This window comes from Rhinocladiella mackenziei (genome assembly GCF_000835555.1).
Source record: "Rhinocladiella mackenziei CBS 650.93 unplaced genomic scaffold supercont1.4, whole genome shotgun sequence".
NCBI lineage: Eukaryota > Fungi > Ascomycota > Eurotiomycetes > Chaetothyriales > Herpotrichiellaceae > Rhinocladiella > Rhinocladiella mackenziei.
In genome coordinates this window covers 2,411,996-2,432,711 of record NW_013550601.1, presented here as the reverse complement: position 1 = coordinate 2,432,711, position 20,716 = coordinate 2,411,996, and the positions used below count along the sequence as shown (strand labels likewise).

The window sequence follows — 20,716 nt, the reverse complement described above, 5'->3', positions numbered from 1 at the left end:
GGGCACGAGGCGGTGGTGAGGCTGCTCCTCGAGAAGGGCGCCGACTTGGAGTCCAGGGATAGCTTCGGTCAGACACCGCTGTCGAGGGCGGCCGGGAACGGGCACGAGGTGGTGGTGAGGCTGCTCCTCGAGAAGGGCGCCGACTTGAAGTCCAGGGATAGCTACGGTAAGACACCGCTGTCGTGGGCGGCCTTGAACGGGCACGAGGCGGTGGTGAGGCTGCTCTTCGAGAAGGGCGCCGACTTGGGATCCAGGGATAGCTCCGGTCAGACACCGCTGTCGTGGGCGGCCTGGGACGGGCCCGAGGCGGTGGTGAGCCTGCTACGGTCACCTCATCCCATACTTAAATAGTAGGTGCTTCTTAACCACCTTCCCACCAACCTCCTAATACCGAAACCCTCCCCAAAACATATATATATAATGGTCAATGGAAGACTGGAGAATGATGTGGTGGCTGGAAAACACCTCTTTACATTGGAGATGACAAGGAGAACCTTCACATGCCAAGATATCGAACATCGAAATAAGAGTCTTTCCCCGGGCCATGACTTACCGTTCTCGAAACTTTTGATCCTGATATATCTTCAGCGAGCTCGATTGCTTCATACCTCCTGATAGCTGTAGTCGACTGGGGTGGAGCTGGGGTTTGCTAAGGAGAAGAGGCGGAAGGCATCATTGCTGTTTGCAGGTCACACAGCAGTGGGTATGCGCAATATTGCACGATTAGGATTATCCTTGCGAAGATGTGAATATGATAAACGTTGATCGCATATAGAAAGAAGACTGTTTGGGACCATGGAAGGCACAACTGTATGTTTCAGGCGGATGAACATGCGCTGGCGTGAGGCTGCCAGCATCTCTACCGTGCATGGTGTACGGCGGCGGTACAGTTTGTCAAGCCCTCGTAGCCTGAACGCTGACGACCATGCCAAATGGCATATGGCGCTTTTGTCACGCCTCATTGTTGCCCTAGTTTCCAAACTTCGGCATGAGACGTCCGCGTGGATTGAACTGAATTTGCTGACTCGTATGTCCTCCTTGAGCAGAGTCTCCTGTCCCCAACAAATTGTCCAGAAGTTTAGGATCTGACGCCAGCTCTTCCTTGACTAAGAATTTCAGATTCGAGTTCGTTTCAACATCCAATAACTCTTGCCGCGGCTTGAGATATGGACGAAATTATAGTCAATTCCATATCGACCTTACCAGCTGCGACTTGAGGGGCACGGCAAATTGGATGGAGCCCAGCTGCTCTGCAAAACCAGCACTGCGTCCTTCCAAAGTAGATTATGCGATGATCCAAGTGATTTCCATAATGCAGAAGCCTTTTTGCTTTTTATGATGGCTGCCTGGCGGATGCAGAACCCGTCCGAGAGTAGGAATGGGCACGGGATATCTGGAATTTGTATGATTTACCTTTCGGGACCGACACTCCGATGCTGCCTACACACCTTTGCCACGATTCTGCTATCGAAACCAAGTGTCCGCTTTCGAAGTCGACCAAAGGCAATTGACGTACCCAAATCCTCCCATCGAAGGAGATCATTGTGGTCGGAGGTAAAATGGGATGTCTGTATGCCTGATGCAGCTGGCCAATTACTGCACATCCCGCGGCTAAGACGATCATACCTGTGTACAGTAGCCATGCTCGATATTAGAGAGCTCATATGCGTCCTGGTGGGTCTAGTGACTGCCGTCGACGGGGCGATGACTTCTGCCTCAACGTGGTGACCAAAGCGAATCTTGACTTCCGTGACCAGCCTCAGGCGACTGGTACGCTGTTGAGGATCATTAATAACACCTTCGTGCTGGCATGATAGAATCACTGGCCCAGGGACCTGTACTGGCTCAGTAGTCAACGAAGACCTCATTCATATCGCGGAGACTTTATTCCCGGGATCATACACAACATACTGTGTCCGACTGCTTGCTGGAGACTGCTATAAGCGAGACGGGGTAAAGTGTTTCTCTGCGCGAATAGTGATACCAAGATGACACGTTGGCCCTTGAACTCCAACTCTTTTTCAACGTTTACTTGGTGCGGAAAGATGCGAAACAACCCCCATGGACATTGCTGCAGCAAATAGAACCAGGATGAAAAACATGGAGATGGCCGATGGTTCGTATGGCACAGGTAGTGGCATACATGGGCTTAAATGGTTGATCCGGAAGGTGATCTGGTTGGAATCTATGGGGCCAGTGCGACAAGAAGTTGAGCTGATGTATGAGGAATAGATATCGTGCTATCTGCCATGGGTATCATATCTCTCTCTGCATAAACTGCGTGTTGTATCTGGCTTTAGATATACATACTCAATTCCTGTCTGTGCATATTTTCTTTGTCCTCCGAAAGATGAGGCGGAGTTTCACTCCGTCGATCCGGTAGTGGAGGCTTCGTGTCACTCTCTGTGTCTGGCGTCTCGCCATGTCCAAAGAAATCATCATGGTGTTCGTCTGTGACCGCGGCCGGACTCGTAGGTGCCGATTCTGTAGGAGCTTCCACTACGAGGACGTCGGCTTCAGACTCATCGTCCGGTTGTATTGAGCTTTGTCGTTTCCGCCTCTCTGGTAGTGGTGGCTTTGATGCGGACTTGGCCAAACCAGCGTCGTTCGATCCGTTGACCTCCGGACGCTTTGGAAGCAATGGGGGCGGTACAGGCTTTCGTTTGGGCACCATGAACACACTGGGTCTAGCTGGTTTTTCTGGCGGAGGAAGAGGGATTCCAGGTGGTGGAAGAGGCCTTCCACGTCCCATAGGCTCTCTTGGGGTAGGAGGGCCTGAGGGATCGTTTGATCCCCTTTCGGTTGCAGCCTGAGCCTCGCGTTGTCTATTTCTTGCAAGCACTCCCCAACCCCATTTTTGTGCGGCTGCAGCCGCCGCATTGACAGATGCAAGGGCTTGCTTTCTGTCAGCACTGGTCAACGACCTCGCCGTTTGTGCAAGGCCTCTTGTAGGTTTTGCGCTTTCCTGAGCCGAACTGGGTCTACCATCTTTCACATCACCAGTATCCAGAGATTGGAGTGACCGTCTCCTAGCTAACGTGGTTGGTCGGGGAAGCGACGAAGCCGTATGATTGGACTGATCGTCCTGTTGCATTGAACCATCATCTGAAGCCTTGGAAGCAACATCTGAAGGCCTCCTGGGTATGTCCTTCACCGCCGATGCCATGACCGACTCCACCGGAGGTGATCCCGTTAATGATCCTGATGGTGAAGGGTTTCCTGATCCTGCTCTAGCCGACAGATCTTTCAAAATTGTGGCAATGCTCTCTCGTTTCAAGCTCGGATCAGATTCTCGTGTCGGTGTGTTGCCGTCCGCGTGATTTGCCGTGATGGTGGGATTGGCGGCACTGGCGAACGAAGGCGATCGCATCCACCGTGGTGTTGATGGATCAGGTTTGTCCACTATCTCAGAAGACTTCGTGCCCGAAAGATCATTGAGCGATGATATTGACTTTTTGGCGGCATTGATCTTGCCCGGTGCTTTGCTGTCGGCCAATACAGGCATACTCACGGCTCGATCATCTTTGGATAACTCGGCTGGCATTCTGGTTCCTGAATCACTCGCTTCAGCCGCATCCTCGACATCGTCATTGGGGATTTCCGTGGCATCGGTAGACACCGGTTCCGTCTTCCAGATGCCTCCCCGATAACGCTGATGGCGTGTATCAAAGAAAGGAACATCGTCCCAAAAAGGCATACAAATACTCTCGGCCACGACTTCTCTGATTCGGCTCTCGATCGCTCTGAGAATGAAAGTGTAGGTGATTTGTCGCGAACTGACGATCGGTTCCAGATCCAGCACGAGCTGTGGCATCTTTTCAAATGTAAACCAGAATCGATTGCTCGGTGGTGGTTTGAACCGCACCAAGACATGGCCTTCGAGCTTCTTGCAGGTGGCCGCCAGCACCATGTCGACCTCACGCGTCTTGAAGCGGGATCCCAGGTCAATCCGCGCCGTTGCGGCAATTTCAATGCGGAAGTGTCCCGTGTAATTGACATCGGCCTCGACGGTACAATCTCCATTGACCGTGAGGTCCTTCAGTCTTGGATTGGTCACGAAAGGGGCGCCATTTCCGAGGTCGATCTTGCGCAACGCCAGCTTGGTGATGAAATTCGGCTTCTTGACTCGTGAAATCTTCTTGGTGAGCTTGGTTCGGATGAAATTCTCCATCTCTGGCGTCTTGTACATGGCCAAGAACAAGCGGCCGATCATCGCGTTGAGCCACCTCGTTTGCAAGTGCTCTTCCGATGAATGGAGCTTCTGAACCAGCATCACAATATGATCGACCTCGAATTGTTGTGGGACCGGCGAATCGTCGCTAGTGTTCTTCTCTTGATTTCTCAGCAGCGCATGATAGAAATCCTCCTTTTCCGACAAACTCTCGCCAAAGAGGAAGAATGGCAGGGAGTGGGAGTGGTCCCCAGCCCGGGTCTTCTTCCGTTTCAGCCGAATGGAGTGTCGTTTAATCCACAATTCTCCTTCGGGGATCTCTTCTCCCCCCGCATAGACGTCAACATCGTGATATTCAAGGGAGATGACATAGCGAACTTCCATCTGTTGTATGTCATCGTAAAGCATGAGGTGTCCGTGTCTACGTTGATGTCAGCCAGGGGACGCAGTTGTCCCAGGGACCTTTCTCAACCCTACCTCAGGACCACATAGAACACATTGTTTGACTTCTTCACGTTCTTTCCCGCACCATCCTTGTTCGGTTCTATTGTTGGTTTTTGTGACCGGTCAAATATACTTCTGTACATGCTCTGGTAGACGCTGGGAGATTCTTGTGCCATCACATCGCCCGCCGGCGTGAGTTTATCGGGGGGCTTGCCATTGACGCCACCTGGTACGTATTCTCGACTGACTGCGAAATATCCCGCGGCCACATCAGAGTCATGGTTTCGATGAAACTGCTCGGCTAAATCGTCGGTAGCGGTTTTGAAAGCCGCTTTCTCGTCGCCAGGGCGAACGAGCTGAGCCGGATCGTCGTGGGGTTTCTCCGTCTCATCTTTCGGCGGAGGGAGTGTATAGTAGGCATGGAGGAGGAAGAGCACAATCACCAAGGGGACGAAGGTGAGGCCACCTAGGACGTAGACGAAGAGGAACCATTGTATTGAACCCATTTGTTAGGAAGGCATTGAAAGAACAATCTGTCCGAACGGTGCGCACAGACGTGGCGACCGTGGGCAGCTGAGGCAAAGTGATGGTGTTTCTGGCTTGGATCTCCGTAAGGAAATAAGATACGAGTTCGCGGTCGGGCTCGATGAAATGGCACCTGGAAACCAACCCCCAGCAGAGATCATGGCGCAGGCAAACGGACGAATCCAGTGACGTAGAAAGGCCATGCAGCAAAGTGTTCGGGACCGGGGGTCAAGTACGGTGGACCAAACAAGTCCGAGTGGCAGAAATCCATACCTCACGCCTTCGCGCCTCCTGAAAGCATAGCATACCCAATGACATGGACGCGGATGATAATCGCTGTCTCTTTCTCAGTCTCGATTTCATATTGCGGCTCCTTCTTCTCGGTCCCGGTCTTATCTTGTTTATCGTCGTGTTGTTGTCACGATTCGAACCAATCAGGTCCTATAATGATACGAAGTCACTTGTTTTGAACTTGACCGAGCCACGGCGTGATTTTTGTCCGGAGTACTGATTCGTCGCTGAACCTGGACACTTTGATGTTCCTGCAGTGCCGCCCTGCAATCAGGAGGCGCCTTCTCGCGGCGCAGGGTGTGAGTAGCCACTTCTTTCAGAGGTGGTAAAACTGAGACCTCCTGTAGCCTTGCGGTAAGACCAAAGAACCTGCCCCTTTAACAGTGCCTAGAAGTTGTACGCGGATACACGAACCTGAAGTCTTCGTCGAACACGTCCCTCGAATATCAACATGTGCCTCACTGGTCGTGAATGTCTTGAAAGGCTCGATTATCCATCTCAAAAAGTCCAAGGAGTGGTTGAACTAATACACATGCTCCAGGTAAAGATGAGGGTGTTCGTGCCTCTCCAACTTCATAACCTCTTGACATTCGCCAGTGAGCTTGACGAGCGGACGAGCTGGACCAGGGAACGAGCTCAACTCCTCGACTCGGCGCTCAACACAGTTGAGTTGAACGAGTTGGTTACGTTAGTTGAATCGACTCGTTGGGACAACACGCCCGTGATGGTCCAGTTGACCGAGCCAGCGAATGCAGATGACTCATTGGCTGCAAGACCTGCTTCTTGTGCTCGGAAGAAGCGCCGCATAAATCCTTCTCCCCCTGGGAGTTCCAAGGACTACGGATTCCACAATGGATTCATCGGACACGGTCACGGTTAATACACCATGGGAAAACCGCCCGTCATGGTCTAGAGTTCCTGCTCCCAAACCGAGAAGTCCCGTCGTCTACGTCGGAGATTCAAGAGACCTCGGAGCTCAAGGACGTTCTGGGTATCGGAGGAACTATCTCGGGCCCCCCTCCAGCATCTAGGAAAAGGAGAATTCCTCCCATACCCGGAATGCCTCCAAAGCCCGGGTCACTCAAATCTCCCATCTGGCCAGTCTTCAAGACGGTACAAGATCACGGTGACCCATATCATCACGCTCCCCCTCCGCGGCGTAGGGGACCATTCCTGTGAACAGAACACGGTCCACCCTAAGCGGCGCCGACGAGAGCTAGAAGATCGGCGAGGCACTGAGTATCTACGTCCGCGAGCTGCGTCGCGACAGATTGAAGAGCACTTCAATACCACCGGGACGCCTATCCAGCCCATCGTCCAAAATAAAAAAAAAACAGCTTCTTCCAACGAAGCTGTTCGACCTCCGCCGGGATATACCGATCCGGGCTCTGCCACCATCAAGCAACAAAGGGCATTTTCAAATATAACGGCTATACCTTCCCCGGGATATAGCGATAGGGCCGTTTGCCCTCCCGACGTAAAATATGTTCAGAGCGATGTGACTCAGTTTTATAATAAAGCAATCCCTGGGGACTCGAGTTCCACCGTGGATGCCTTAAATTTTAAACGTGGGTTGTGGAAGAGCCACGGCGGGGGCAGGCCACCGCCAAAGCCGGAAGAGCCACGGCCGGTGGAGCCACCACCAAAGCCGGAAGAGCCATCGCCGGAAGAGCCAAAACAGGCAGACCTTAGTTATAGAGATATCAGTCCATCAGTCAAATTTCAATCCTTTGCCATCTGCTATTCCACGCATACTCATCAATGTCATTTTTTGTCCCGTCCCGTCCTGTCCTCGCCTATCTGTTTCCCCATCATAACCAAACTGGGTATCTCAAAAGTCGATGGAGTCCACCAAATGCTACCAATCCATTGCTCCCTCATCATATCTCTCCAAGCTCTCTAATACGGGCAATATCTGCGCTTTTTCATTCGCAAGGGCAGCGGTATGCCGAGTTCGAGAATAGAATACCGGACAGTCTTTGCTGTCACATCGGATTTCCTCATTCCAGCCCAATCCAGAGCACGAACGGCAGACCTTGGCCAATTGTGCCACTTTACGCTCGGCTTTCAAGAGCCGCGACCGCAGTTCAAGCATGCTTCGTGCAGATTGGTGGAAACAGCTTTGGCACAATGGTGACTCGCCATCAAGGCATTCTCGGCACACCAAGCACGTCGAGGATTTCATGTACGACTCCAAGGTCTTCTTCGAGAGTGCCGGCTCTTTCCCTTCGGTGCCGAGCCCGGCTTCAACCCGTCTGATCCGCTGGTATTTTGGCATTTCATCATACCATTGACGGACGTTGGCTCCGACCAAATTGAAGATTCGCTCGAGCGGCGGGATGATGTTCTTCGAGATGTAATATTCCGCATCCAACTCTGAATGAGCATCATGGAGGAGCACATCGGGCGCCACACATCGATCAATCAGTCTCGCGCCCGGTGCGCCTGTTACGACCACATAGGGAACTCGTTCTCCGTACTGGGGTTCCAGCCTAGGGTCTTCCAACATTCGTCGCGTGCTAATGAGTGCCCCTGGAGGCAGGGGCCCCTTTTCGCGGTAGGTCCCAAGCCTGACTTCTCTTGCAAAACAGAAATCTTGAATCGACACCTTTCCACGCATGATCTTGGCACATTGCGCCTGAAAGAAACTCTTGACCTGACTTAGGTCCGAGGTACGAAAGAGCACCTTCAATGCGGTTTCTTCAATCTTCTGCACGGCAGGAGTGCCATCTCGACGAATGGTCTCGATGCCTTTGGCATCAAAGTCGGGCTCGGTTTGATTTCTGCTCTCGTACTTGAAGCCCACATATCGTTTCTTGGCAAGCAAGACACACGGGTGGTAGACCTTTTCAAACTTGAGTTTGATCGGCCGGGGATTCATCTTGGTGATGGTCTCTGCAATGTCCTCCCCAATGTCGAACGCTTGTTCGCGCGTTCGACCTTTCAAATAGACGAAGAGACTGTCGGTGTCGCCGTAAACCACTTCGGCGCCCCAGCGCTCAACCGAGTGAATCAGTGCAATGGCCTTTTCCAAGGTCTCTCGCCCCGTTTGAACAATACTATCCGCGATCTCGGAACAAGGCATCCGTCCCGAGAACGACGCCGAGGTATAGCCATAAGTGACATTTGCGATCAGCTTGAGAGCCAGTTGTCTGTTATTCAACAGCCTTTGCAGGGTTTTGTCATCTTTGTCCATCTTCATACCACTTTTGACCATCACTCGGGTTTCCAGGATCTCGCTCAGCATTTTGGCGAGTAAAGACTTGCGGATCTCGGTCTTTGCGTACATGATTCCGTTTGGCGCGATGTTGATGTCGTCCTTCAAAAGTTCGATGAGCCTCGGCTCGCGCCGATAATCGGTAAAGCCCATTTTGTTGGTGCCACGCCAGCTCACCACGCGACCCAGGAAGGTCGAATAACAATAGTTGTAAGCAATCATCACGCTCGGATAGAGCGACTGAAAATCCAGCACCAACAATGGACTGGTGTAGAAGTCGCTCTGAGGCTCCATCACGAGTGGCAGGCATTCTAATGCATTCTGTCCACCAACCTGTCTTCGACTGGGCGACACCAATATGAAGTTCTCTGGTTTTGCGATCCGGAACATCAGGGACTCGACCTTGAATTGAGAGCCTCGCGAAATAACGGAATACCAGTCAACCCCCAACAAACGGGCTTGTTCACTTGTCCTGGGCACCAGTTCGTTCGCTTCAAGGATCTGGATGTCAATTTGAACTCGAGAAGTGAAGTATTCCATGACTTTTCCCATATCTCGAGGATTCTTGCTCTTGTACCATTTGGTCAGATCAGGAAAACTGTAGTGTGGTATTCTCCGATGAAGCAGATGATAGACCACATTTTCCATGGTGTATTGAAGCAGATTTAATTCACCTCGCATGGCTCTCCAGATGTTGATGGTATGTCGACCGGTGACTCGGATCGTCGACGTATGATTAAATCCCCATTTGTCATCTTGTTTCCCAAATCGACCATGGGACTGCGACTTCATTCTCGACAGTTCATCACAATAATTGAGATCATATGTAACGCGCGCCCGTTCGATCAAATATCCCCACGAGCTGTTGTGAACTTCATACCCTGTTAAGATGTCTGGATCGTATAGCCGGACAATATCGACGAGCCGCGTGAGGAGATCAAGTTCAGTCGATTCTTCTTCAACGTCAAAAGGGACGTTGCGACCTATCCTTTTGGCGATATGAGGCTCGTCGGCAACAGCAATGATTCCCACCCGGAGACCATCCTTGCTTCCGTTCGTTTCCAGCTCTTCATCATCAGTTTGCAGGCACCAAAAGACACAAGCAATGGGATCTTCGTGAGGGTTTGGGGCAAGCGATCCTCGGGTATTGACATGTACCTCGAGGCTCATCATACTCATATATTGCGTCTCGTGTTGGACGCTCGTACTGATCGCCTTCTGCGAATATTTGAAACCATGTCGATTCTTCTGTGTCGGTCCATCAATCTGAGACAGATCCTCTTTCCGCAATCCGACCGGGCCGGTGGAAACAGTCTCTTCGTCCTGGGCTCTGCGCTCGTCTTCTAACCAAGCGAGAACATCGATCCGGCGAGGTGGCGGTTCAGCAATGACCCATTCGGAAATCTTACATCGTTTTCGTCTCTGATTATCTCGAACTCGCTCCGCGGCGAAATCAAGGAGCAAGGCTGGCCTCCGTCCAAAGACTGCTGGAGAGGTACCGGCAGGGTCAAACTCGGGGAGATATGGAACCGTTACACTTTCAAGCCTGAACTGACGACCTGCATACTCTCTTGCCTGCTCAGGCACATCTTCCTCGTTGCTGTAAAATGCTTCTTGATAAATGACATCCGGAAGACCGTGCTGCCACAAAGTCGTTCCAATCTCTTTGAAGCTCGGCGCACGGACCTGATATACCTGCAAATGACGGTCTCCTTGTGAGGCCGACAGCCCGTTGATGACGAGCCGCGAAGACTTCGACGACTTACTGCTGCCACTCGTGGTTGGGGCCGTCAGCGTCTGCTGTGAACCCGTCGACATGCTCTTTGCTGGAGTTTTGAGCGCTGCAGGAGAGATTGCGGATCTGGCAGCGGTTGTCTGCGATGAATTCTGAGATGCACCGCTTTTTTGGCTCAACCTAGTAATCGTGGTCGGATCATTGGGATTTTTGACCGTAGGAAATGACAATGTTGACTGCCGAGACAGATTGGATGGATTCCGACCTTCTGACGCGTCCTCGTACTCGGACTGTTGACCATCTGACGGGAAACCTTCATGGTGGTTGCTTTGAGACAATTCAATATTTCGATCCTTCTTCGTCGTCGGGCCTGCTAATGGTTCGATGTCATGGAAGTCAGGTGGGAAATCCGGGTCATCGTCAGATCCAGACAAACTAAGGTCGGGTAGAAGATTTTCCTCGTTGACGAGCAGCCTGGACCTCTTTTTATGCTGGAAAGCTGGCGCAAAACATTGTCTTCTGACATCAGTGGGCTGGCCGGTGCTACGACTGGGATATTCTTCTGCAGCATCGAAGATATCTTTGTCTGGACCATCATTGACCAGCTGTCGGCGTCTCTTGCTTGTCGGGAAGGCCGGTGCGGTCGCAAGTCTTCGTTTTTGGGAATCATTAGGCTCGACAGGGCTATGGTTCAGATATTCCTCTGGGACATCAAAGATATCTTCGTCTGGATTTCCCGGATCTCCTACGAAGCGAATACCATATTTCTCATACTCTGACGAGCTCATAGGCGTCGATACCAGCCCATCCGTACCAGTGGCCATCTCATTGCCAATGCCGTCCATGCTTCCTGCGCGATCACCACTTCCATCGTCCGAAGGATGTGTTTCCTCTGACTCGTCAATGAGAACTCGCTCATCGGTGTTTAGGCTATTCTCGTTTATAGGGGGCCCGCCCCGTCCGTTTGAGAATTGCTGCTCTTGTATCTTGTGTGGATACAAATCTTCAACGCTCTCCAACGCGGTCTGTACGCTCCCCTCCAATGATGCCGGTTTCACAAACGTGTCAAAAGAGACCTCACGATCGCCACTTTTTTCACGCTCTTCAGCCGCGACTTGGGCCACTTTCTCGCGATACTCTTCTTCGTGGATCCAGCCGCCAGCAGAAGTATTCCTCGGGTCCGCTGACATCGATACCAGGACTTCAGGTGGAAATGGGCTGCTGTTGGAATCCTCGAGGCCCATTCTAACCTTCCTTCGTCGGGTCTCATCCCTCCAGAGGCCTGCCATACTCTGCAACAATTTTGCATCGGCGGGGATTGGATGGATGCGCTCAATGAAATCGTGGTGAAGCGGGCGGGCTTCAACATTCCTCCTATTCAAAATATCTTTGACATGCACGTCCACCTCGAGGGCACAATGGCTCTGCTTTGGGCGCGAAGCGCCATCGGATATGTATTCGGACGGAATTGAGTGATCGTGCCATTGATGCCTGGCATTGGTCATTTCCAAGTATTTTGGGACCGGCCCACGAAATTTGACCTTCTCGCAATCGATATAGCCACAGCCATAAAGGTTGTAGTCGCACATCCATTGTGCCAGATATTGCATATGACTTTCATAAGGCTGCAACATCCTCTTCATGACAGCACCTTCACGCAAAAGGTCCGCTAGCCTTGTCATGTGCGACGGATTGAGCAAATAGATCTTGAGATAATATCTGTATCCAACATGGAAGCCGTAGAATGGGACACCCTTGACCAAGGAGATGTGGGCAACATATGGATGTTTCCCATCGTAGAAGTCCTTGCGATAGCTTCTTGCTAGAGCATGATCGATGGAAAGTTGGAGAGTGCGAATAGCCACGTCGACATCCTCCGGAATCAAGCTCCCACTGTACTCGATGTATGTATATTGAAGGGCTCCGTGAACATGCATCAACACCTTCTGGCCAGTCTCCGTCGCGCCAAACACACGAATGACCGAGATTCGGGGTCTATCTTTTGCATTTCCGCTTGTTGAACCACGAGGCACCGGCGGATCGAATTCGTCAATCGGAACAGCTTGGTAGTGGTCAACACAATTGAGTCGGACTCGAAACGTACCCATGAGGCTCTCGAGAGGCCAACGTGAGCGTTATTGAGAGACCAAAGGCGTGTCCTTGCCCGCCTTGCGAATACAAGGCATAAGTATAAGTCATGGGGTAATCGTGCTCAATTCTCATATGAATCGTACCTTGTCTGCAAATCCTATGGCAAAAAAGGTGGTTGGTAACGTTGGTGGAAATTGAGCGGCGCATGGGGAGCATGTAAACATCGCCACAATTCCCAGAGCCGCGGCGCATCCCACTTTGTCGCTCCAACTTTATTTCAAGTCTTTCGGTGTCCCTGGGTCAAAGAGTCAAGCAGAAGACCTACCTCTCCACGACCACTCCTCCGCGATGGCGCAAAACAAACCTCCTGGCCCAGACCAGTCTCGCAACGAATACATTCCCTCCTTCATATCCAAACGACCGTTCTGGGCCGAAACAACCTCTGACGCCGACTACCTCGAACACCAACGTATCCAGTCTGCACCGAAAGATACCCTCGATAGTGCGAAATGGTACAACCGAGGAAAGAAAGTCGGCCCGGCGGCCACTAAATTCCGCAAAGGAGCATGCGAAAACTGCGGTGCTATGACACACAAGACGAAAGAATGCCTAAGTCGACCTCGAAAACAAGGTGCCCGTTGGACAGGTAAAGATATCCAGGCCGACGAAGTCGTGGAGGACGTCGAGTTAGGATGGGATGCGAAACGCGATCGTTGGAATGGATACGACAGCCGAGAATACAGCGCCGTGGTCAAAGAGTTTGAGGAACTAGAGGCTCTGAAGCGAGTAGCAGGGAAATCTCAAGATAATGCGTCGTCGGCTCCAGAAAATGGCGACAACACAGACGCTCGTTACGGGGAAGAAACAGACATGGGCCGGTCCCAACCAACGTCCACCCGTCAACTGCGCTTGAGAGAAGACACAGCGAACTATCTGCGCAATCTCGACGTAAACTCGGCAAAATACGATCCCAAAACCCGCTCCATGGACACCAGTGCTCTCGCGCCTTCCAACGACCCTTCTTCAACGAACGCAGACGACGGCTTCGTTCGGCCTGCCGACGACGCCGCCGAATTTGAACGTGCACAACGATATGCATGGGAGACGCAAGAATCATCGAATCCGGGAACCAAAAAACTGCACCTCCAAGCAAATCCCACCGAGGGCGAAATCCTGCGAAAGAAGCAAACGCTCGAAGCAGCCGAGAAGAAAGCCGCAGCCCGGAAAGCCCTCTTAGAAAAATATGGAGGCGACGAACATCTCCAAGCAAATCCCGTCAAGAGCGGCAACCGTGTGCTCGAGAATGAGCGGTACGTCGAATACGACGAGTCTGGTCACATCAAAGGAGAAGAACGCAAAATCGCACGCTCTAAGTATGCCGAGGACGTGTTGACGAACAACCATACATCAGTCTGGGGCAGCTGGTGGCGGGATTTCGTATGGGGATATGCGTGCTGCCATTCAACAGTAAAGAACAGCTACTGCACAGGCGAAGCCGGACGGATCGCGTTCGAAGAAGCCGAGGGAATGCGTACAGGTGAGGCACTGATGTTGGAGAATGGGGAGTCTCAGTCCCAATCCCAATCCCAGCTTGAGAACAAAACCGAGGCCGGGAACATGGATGGTGACGAAAAACCCAATCGAGACACCGATAAGACTGTTCCTCGAGTCCAGGCCAAAAAGCGCACACTCCAAGAACTCCAATCCGGCATCACAGAAGAAGAGCTTGAAGCGTACAAGCGCTCGCGCACGGCGGCAGATGATCCAATGGCCAAATTGTTGGGCAAAGACCATCTCGTGCCGCTATAGTAGAAAGGGGGAAGAAAGGATGACTTATGTATTGCCTTGATCCGATTTGTCTGTCGGCATAGCAAGGCGCGGTCATGGGAATGGACACGGGAATTGACACAGGAGTGGATATCTCAATTTGCATTCGCATTTGCATCTACATTTCAGTCCAGCATTCAAGCAAGCAAGGTCATGGTCATGGTCACGGGACATAAAACATACTGAATGAGTATGCCAAAGGGTCTTTACGAGTCTAACACGATACGAGGAAATGAAAAGGAGAGTGGCACTAGGTCCATAACTCTCAATATTAAAGCAAGGCTGCAATGGGCAACTGATGGATGGGAACTTGATTGACAGTTATGTCAGCTTTGGAATACTTTCTAACAAAACACGAAATTAGAATCAACACCTCGCCATGTCGCACAATGTTCGACGTACTCGCCAACCTATGTTCCGAGTCAGGTCACCTCAACAACTCCTTTCTATATACCTACCGCCTCGGGATATCAGTTACATTACGCTCTCGCAAACACACGAGGACTTACGTTACCTTCCCACCACTACGCCACAACATCGGTGCAGCGGGCTGTGTCTTACTGTACACAACCTCGTAGAAATCATTGCAGGGAAATGGAAATCAAATAAGTCCAATTCAGTGATACCTTTACTCCGATCACGCCTCAGATTCGGGCGCAGACTGTTCCCCTTGCAGTAAGTAGCAGCAAACAGACTCGCCACTGATCACACGATATCGGCGACGTGCTCATGTAGCTGCTGTGCCGAGGTGAGCTTGTCCTGTTTCTCCAGTTCTCTAAGCTTTTCACTCGCATCGTGCACTTCCTCCCAATCGTAACAGCCCCATTGCAGCTCGTCCTCGGTCTCATTCATCTCATGCCAGAAGTGGACTCTGCTGCCAAAATGTCTCTTTGCAATCGCATACACGTTTCTGATGTACGGTTCAGCCGGGGTCGTCAGGCGCCCGCTAATCTTCGAGCTGAAGCGGAGGAAGTAGTCACATCTGTCGGGATTACTAGGCATACATGGACACTCGCCAACCATAAACCGAAGAACTTTACCATCCGCGCGTCGTCCATTATCATCGTAGACGCCATCATACGTGTTTATGATTTCGTCAAGGAATCGTCAGTAATTCTGTTTATTTTCGGTAGTTGCTTCGAGGCGTGGATAAACGTCGAAACCACAGTCAAAACCCATTGTGGAGGAAGGGTTTGAGTTGAATTCGACGTTTCAAACTTTGAAAACCGAGCGCCAAGGGACCAGCCAACGAGCCCCCACCTCTTTACAATAGCGATCCGGTAAACGTAATGCCAAATGTGTGACGATCTTCGGTTAGGCCTCGGTTGTGCGAAATTACCCGCTGATCCGCGACAGCGCAGGTTTGTGCTTACCTCCTGTTAACGTTGACTCATTAGATGCAGCTTGTCCTCTTTTCCAATTGTGCTTCATGTAGGAGACGCCGTGTCCTCCAGGATGACTCGCGCTAAGCTTGCGCACAATGCGATGCCTCAGCGACGTTCGACAGTCCCTTCAATCTTTCGCCACGCAATCCGTATCAAGAGACGTATTCCTGGGCAAAGGGCGATTGTCTCAAGCTCGATGCATTTCGGCGATCGATACATGTCCACAATGTCACCACAGCTTTCCTTTCGATTCACCTTGGCGTCTCTGCTAGTCTTGGACAAGAGTAGGATAATATGAGGGAGCGGGGCGGTACTTACAGATATTATGCAGGTTAGAAATGAAGGATGCGTCAATGCAGTGTCTTTCTGAGATGTGCTGCTCGTATCCAAGATGGTGGATAGTGGTAGCACGCCAGTGAGGTTCACGGCGCCTAACGAAGGCCGATTTCCAATGACGCCGTTCTTTGGACGCTGGCACTTGAATACTGCCGCCTGTGTCGGTGTCCATGTTGACATCGAGCCAGTCATAGCTGGCAACGGCAGCGCTGATCCTCTAGAGCTATCATCCGGTGAGTTGTACCCGTCACCCCTTGGGTTAAAGGGAAGAACGTAATCGATGCGTTCCAGTCATGTCGGGACCAGCCCATGCAAACTCAGACAAGTGATTTTTGCCAGTCACGACGGCAACTTAGCTTCCATGACGCTCATCGTACACATGAAACTGGCGTTCGGTCCCACCGATTCCTGCGTCCGACCATAGATAACCGCGGCCCGTTCGACCGCTATTTGACCACCTGTCGCGACATTACAGGCTTTGTATTGAGACCGCACGCTGCTTTCCTGGAACCGCTGAAAGCATTACGTGACGGGGGCCTGCAGCGGTTGTTTGTCTTCCTTGAGTGCTATCAGGACGATCTGGATAAAGCGTGTTGACGACATGGAAGTAAAGCTGTGATGGGTCAAGCCTACGACAGTTGTGCGGTTGGGAAAATGAAGCAGCACCCCAGCCAATGGATGCTAGACGTTGAATAACTTGGCCTTTCGCTAGAGCATACTTCAGAAGACTATTTTCAGGGACCGGTCCTCTAAGAGACACTGCTGCTTAGGTCCCAGTGCGGCAGATGGCCATGAACTGGGTCGTCGGGGATTGTTTGTTCATTTTCATTTCAGTCGCCGGCTAAGTGACCTCAAAATGGGATGGATAATTTTACCCCAAAATCACCTAATCTAGCTCCATAAGCCTGACAGTTGATCAGCGCTTTTGCCATTCAGCCAGTATAGCAGAGGAATTCGTAACTGGACACACTCCGTCATAAATGTAATAGCCTCAATATTATAATGAACGCCAAATCATTCAGCGTATGTGGATGCTCTGCCCAGAGCACTCTCCTTCTCGTTTCCATTACTTGCACCTTCAGCTCCTCCGCTTCCTTCCATTTGGCCGCTTCCCAGGATTATGGCGGGATCGATCTTAAGAGCCGTTCCTAGTAGTAGGCTCGGCTGAGGGGCCCACTTCGGTAGGGACGGGTACGCTGATAGGGGTGCCAGCCAGCTCAGCCGGCTTAGCAGCGCTTGTCTAATAGCACCATCAGAGGTGAGAGCAAGAGCCTTCTCGGGATTTCGACGGCCGTTTGTTCTTCGGTCGTGATGAATGCTTCGACTAGAAGAGGGCAGCAGGTATCACGAGAAGTCGACGGAAGAAGAATTAAGGATAAAGAGACATCCCGCCTGGTCCAGGTTCACTTACTTCTCGAAAGTTTCGAAGCTCTTTTTCCAATTCTTGTCGGAGATCTTTTTCCGAATTTTTAGCACGGCGGCCAAGAAGTCGAAGACGGCCGACGAAGCCGCCACTTAGTGGTCGAGCAGCAGTGGATCCCCTTGGTGGAGATCGAAATCGAAGACACATCCCGTAGCTTAGGTTCAACAGCTAATAGGTGAGAGGCCTCAGCACCTGTTTTCTGTAACCGAACCCCCGATGTTGAATTTATCCTTGGGAACGAAGGATGTGACCGAAATCCGACCTAGATCTGGTGACAAGCTTACATGATCGGTGGGCCGAGATAGCAGTGTTCACAGGGACAATCCGTAAAGCGGTACGAGCAGGTTTGCAATTCAGATAATAGTGAGAAATAGAGGCGGCTGAGCAAGAGGAAAAGTGCGTGATAATGTGGTGCTGTGAGATTTCTGCAACAGGTCAGCGATATTAGCATGGCTGCGGTCCTCCCCTCTAACGTCGAGGCAATAAGTGATGGGATGCTGGTAGCATTTCCCTTTTTGCTTTCCGTATTTTGAGGCATCCCAAAATGGCAACAAGCTCATCGTCTCAATCCCCACACACTCACATGGTCTGCCCTAGCGGGTACTCCAGGGTGGCGGCTGAGATGAGCGGCGACAAAAGCCTCGCCATTTTCCGACGGTTTGATGAACTGAACATCCTCCGCCTTCTCAGGTTGCAGGAGGAAATTTGCCAGCTTCAACTCATGCCAAAGCTGAAGGAATACAGTAAGTTCGTTTAGGCTTCCATGAAGACAACGCAGATGCTAATGGGCCCCAGACGAATTGTTACTTCAAGGTGAGTGAGTGAAAGAGTATGCGTTACGGATAGTCAACGACGCGGTTTGTGGATCTGAAATATGGTTCCGGCTGACATACGGTCAAGTTTATCATTTGTCAAAACTTGAGAGTCCCAACGCTACACAGTTGACGAGTTTCCAAATCCTTGCCAGGGATAACAATATGCCGGTCATGACATGGGGGGCGTACCCGTCGATGACCCGACCCCCGTTCATGGATGCCTTCGTTGACATGTTTCACTGGTTCTGTGGCGGATGCCCGAATGTTGGGAGAGTGATCGGCGACAGGGCCAAGATTGTATCGTACAGACAGTCAACGATTAACAAGGCAGGCAACGTGATGGCTACAATTCTGGCCTCGACCCTTCCGGTCGTCACGATTTTCGTGCTCAACAGTCTCCATAACACAAACCGGCGGATTGGGCTCACGACCGTCTTCATCGCCATCTTCGCCCTCGTCTTGGTCACCTTCACCTCCGCGAGGCGAGTTGAGATCTTCGCCGCCACGGCCACGTAAGGACTCCAACCCGCTCCTGCTAAATCCGTGCGGAATCTTACAAGTAATGTGGGAATTAGGTTCGCTGCCGTAGAAGTTGTCTTTATTGGAAGTGCCATCAGCAGTACCACCAACGCCGCGACGGCGAGTACGAACGCCACGACGTTAGAGGCAATGTAAGCCTACCCTACACGTACCACCTGCTTGTCCGTAATCTTTCGTGTATTATCTACAAAGCTGACACAGTGCCACGAGCAGATCTCCTTCAGCCCACGATCCAAACCCGGAAGCGCTCTTCGCCTGATGCGACGGCCAACATCCCTCTTCTCTACCCTATTTACTTGCCATACCAGATGCAGCATCGTTTACTTGTGCATGTTACAAATTTGGATTACGGACAATGGAGGAGGTCATGGAATGGTGAATGTTGGGACTGTCCACAGGCTGTTGAGTTGAACACATGGGCGCGAATCCTTCGTTCCAATAAAGATAGGTTTTGGCAAGCGGACCTGGAAGGATTGGGAAACCGTTCAACGTACTTGGCCTTCTTTGGGCCTGTGCACTTAAACCTGACAGGAGATCCAGAAGATTACCGCACACCCTGTAGACAGGGTTCGGGAACGCCTGTACCCGCATTCCCACCGTTGTTAGAACAACTCACACGACACACTGGCCAGAAACTTTGACAACAAGTCATCAAACGCATTCATTCGAACCCAAAATTTTCTTTGTTCTCGTCGCTTTTCGGCCAACAACAATTCCCTCACACGAGTTCGTTCAGCCTCTTCTCAACTAGGAACGCAAGTCATACCGTCTATACTTCCCAATGACAGTAAAGTGGATGGAGTATGGGGTGAACGTAACTGCCTGGAGTTGTGCTCTGGAGGATCCTCCGATAGCGTAACATCGCTGTAACGAAGTTCAGTTGGGATGCGGGCACAGTCGCGGGCAAAACATAAATAGCAGGACTCATTCTTGGTTCATATTCTGGCTGGTGGACTAATGATCCTGCTCTCGAAGGCTTCAGCTGGAGGGCTTCCCAGTTAGCCTTGCTGTCCGAGAGCTGGAGAGCTTGAAGAGCCAAGCGCGTGGACTCTGAATGTCGCCATAATCAATTCCAGAATGACGTCCTGAATGACCGTGGTGGTTCCGTCAGTCTGTATTCCGTTGCTTCTCCGTACCAAAAGACAGTAACCCAGGCGACGTCGGGATTCGATACGGAGGAGATTCCATCAGCATATTTGGATGTGTAGGACACCAACTGGCTTCATTGAGACTCTCGATGGAGAGAATGAATGCGAAAAGGTCGAGTCCGGGACCGCAGGCTGACGGATGTAGTCCAAATCATTGATAGAAAAGGATCGACGACAGGACAATGTTGTCGAAGGTTGACTTTGCCAGGCTGAGACGACTGTTTTGGGTGGATTGAATGGACGGGCCGTGTATTCTGTCGACAACTCTGGATTCCAAAGGAGGTTTCCTCTCTTTCGAACTGCTTCAGCATTGTATATTGCATCCTGATCTGGCTCGAGGCCATCGGAGAAGTCAACTGTCGTCGGAGCGAATCGTGTCGAACTTGTTCTGCAAACTCTTTTCTCAGGAGATCCATGGTAGCTGTCACGGGATGACGTGTCTGCCATGCTATCGTTGGTGGTCCGGTATAACGGCGCCGCCGGATCAACAGGAGGTTGTTTGTAGATGGTTGCCGAAGGCGGGTCGTCCGGTAACTTCTCATCTAGCGAAATCAAAAAGGAATGGATACGGTAAGAGAATCATAGTACTTACCGGTCAGCAATCAAGGTAAAGATGAGGATGTATTGAGAATTGGAGAGGGCACAGAGAGGGAGAGGAAGAGAGTGTTAAGGGACAAGGAGAAAGGCAGAAGATGGAAAAGCGCAGACGGAATGATCGAGAAGTGAAAAGAGAGACAACAGTAGCAGTAGTGAAGGAATGTTCCCGTA

General features: G+C 51.3%; 7 protein-coding genes across 7 annotated transcripts in view; 4 read left to right on the top strand and 3 right to left on the bottom strand.

Moving 5' to 3' along the window:
* Z518_06021 (uncharacterized protein) overlaps positions 1-351 on the top strand; it is a gene marked incomplete at both ends in the record, with an annotated part of 3,635 nt that extends 3,284 nt beyond the window's left edge. Inside the window, one exon of the mRNA XM_013416831.1 lies at positions 10-351. Within this exon, the coding sequence (XP_013272285.1) occupies positions 10-351 (342 nt within the window). The remainder of the gene's footprint in view (positions 1-9) is intronic.
* Positions 352-2,296: 1,945 nt separating this feature from the next.
* Z518_06020 (uncharacterized protein) lies at positions 2,297-5,121 on the bottom strand (the record flags this gene model as incomplete). The annotated part of the gene is made up of 2 exons (XM_013416830.1): positions 2,297-4,592; positions 4,649-5,121. 2 exons carry the CDS (start codon positions 5,119-5,121, stop codon positions 2,297-2,299), a joined length of 2,769 nt encoding a protein of 922 aa, XP_013272284.1.
* Positions 5,122-5,978: 857 nt separating this feature from the next.
* On the top strand, positions 5,979-6,311 carry Z518_06019 (uncharacterized protein; the record flags this gene model as incomplete). Its single annotated transcript, XM_013416829.1, has 1 exon — positions 5,979-6,311. The coding sequence occupies one exon, from the start codon at positions 5,979-5,981 to the stop codon at positions 6,309-6,311; it is 333 nt and encodes a 110-aa protein (XP_013272283.1).
* Positions 6,312-7,289: 978 nt separating this feature from the next.
* Positions 7,290-12,491, bottom strand: Z518_06018 (uncharacterized protein; the record flags this gene model as incomplete). Its single annotated transcript, XM_013416828.1, has 1 exon — positions 7,290-12,491. The coding sequence occupies one exon, from the start codon at positions 12,489-12,491 to the stop codon at positions 7,290-7,292; it is 5,202 nt and encodes a 1,733-aa protein (XP_013272282.1).
* A 331-nt stretch (positions 12,492-12,822) lies between these two features.
* Z518_06017 (uncharacterized protein) lies at positions 12,823-14,283 on the top strand (the record flags this gene model as incomplete). The annotated part of the gene is made up of 1 exon (XM_013416827.1): positions 12,823-14,283. The coding sequence occupies one exon, from the start codon at positions 12,823-12,825 to the stop codon at positions 14,281-14,283; it is 1,461 nt and encodes a 486-aa protein (XP_013272281.1).
* Positions 14,284-15,006: 723 nt separating this feature from the next.
* On the bottom strand, positions 15,007-15,303 carry Z518_06016 (uncharacterized protein; the record flags this gene model as incomplete). Its single annotated transcript, XM_013416826.1, has 1 exon — positions 15,007-15,303. The coding sequence occupies one exon, from the start codon at positions 15,301-15,303 to the stop codon at positions 15,007-15,009; it is 297 nt and encodes a 98-aa protein (XP_013272280.1).
* Positions 15,304-18,028: 2,725 nt separating this feature from the next.
* Z518_06015 (uncharacterized protein) lies at positions 18,029-18,935 on the top strand (the record flags this gene model as incomplete). Its single annotated transcript, XM_013416825.1, has 4 exons — positions 18,029-18,188; positions 18,241-18,258; positions 18,346-18,772; positions 18,836-18,935. The coding sequence occupies 4 exons, from the start codon at positions 18,029-18,031 to the stop codon at positions 18,933-18,935; spliced, it is 705 nt and encodes a 234-aa protein (XP_013272279.1).
* Between the last annotated feature and the right edge of the window lie 1,781 nt (positions 18,936-20,716).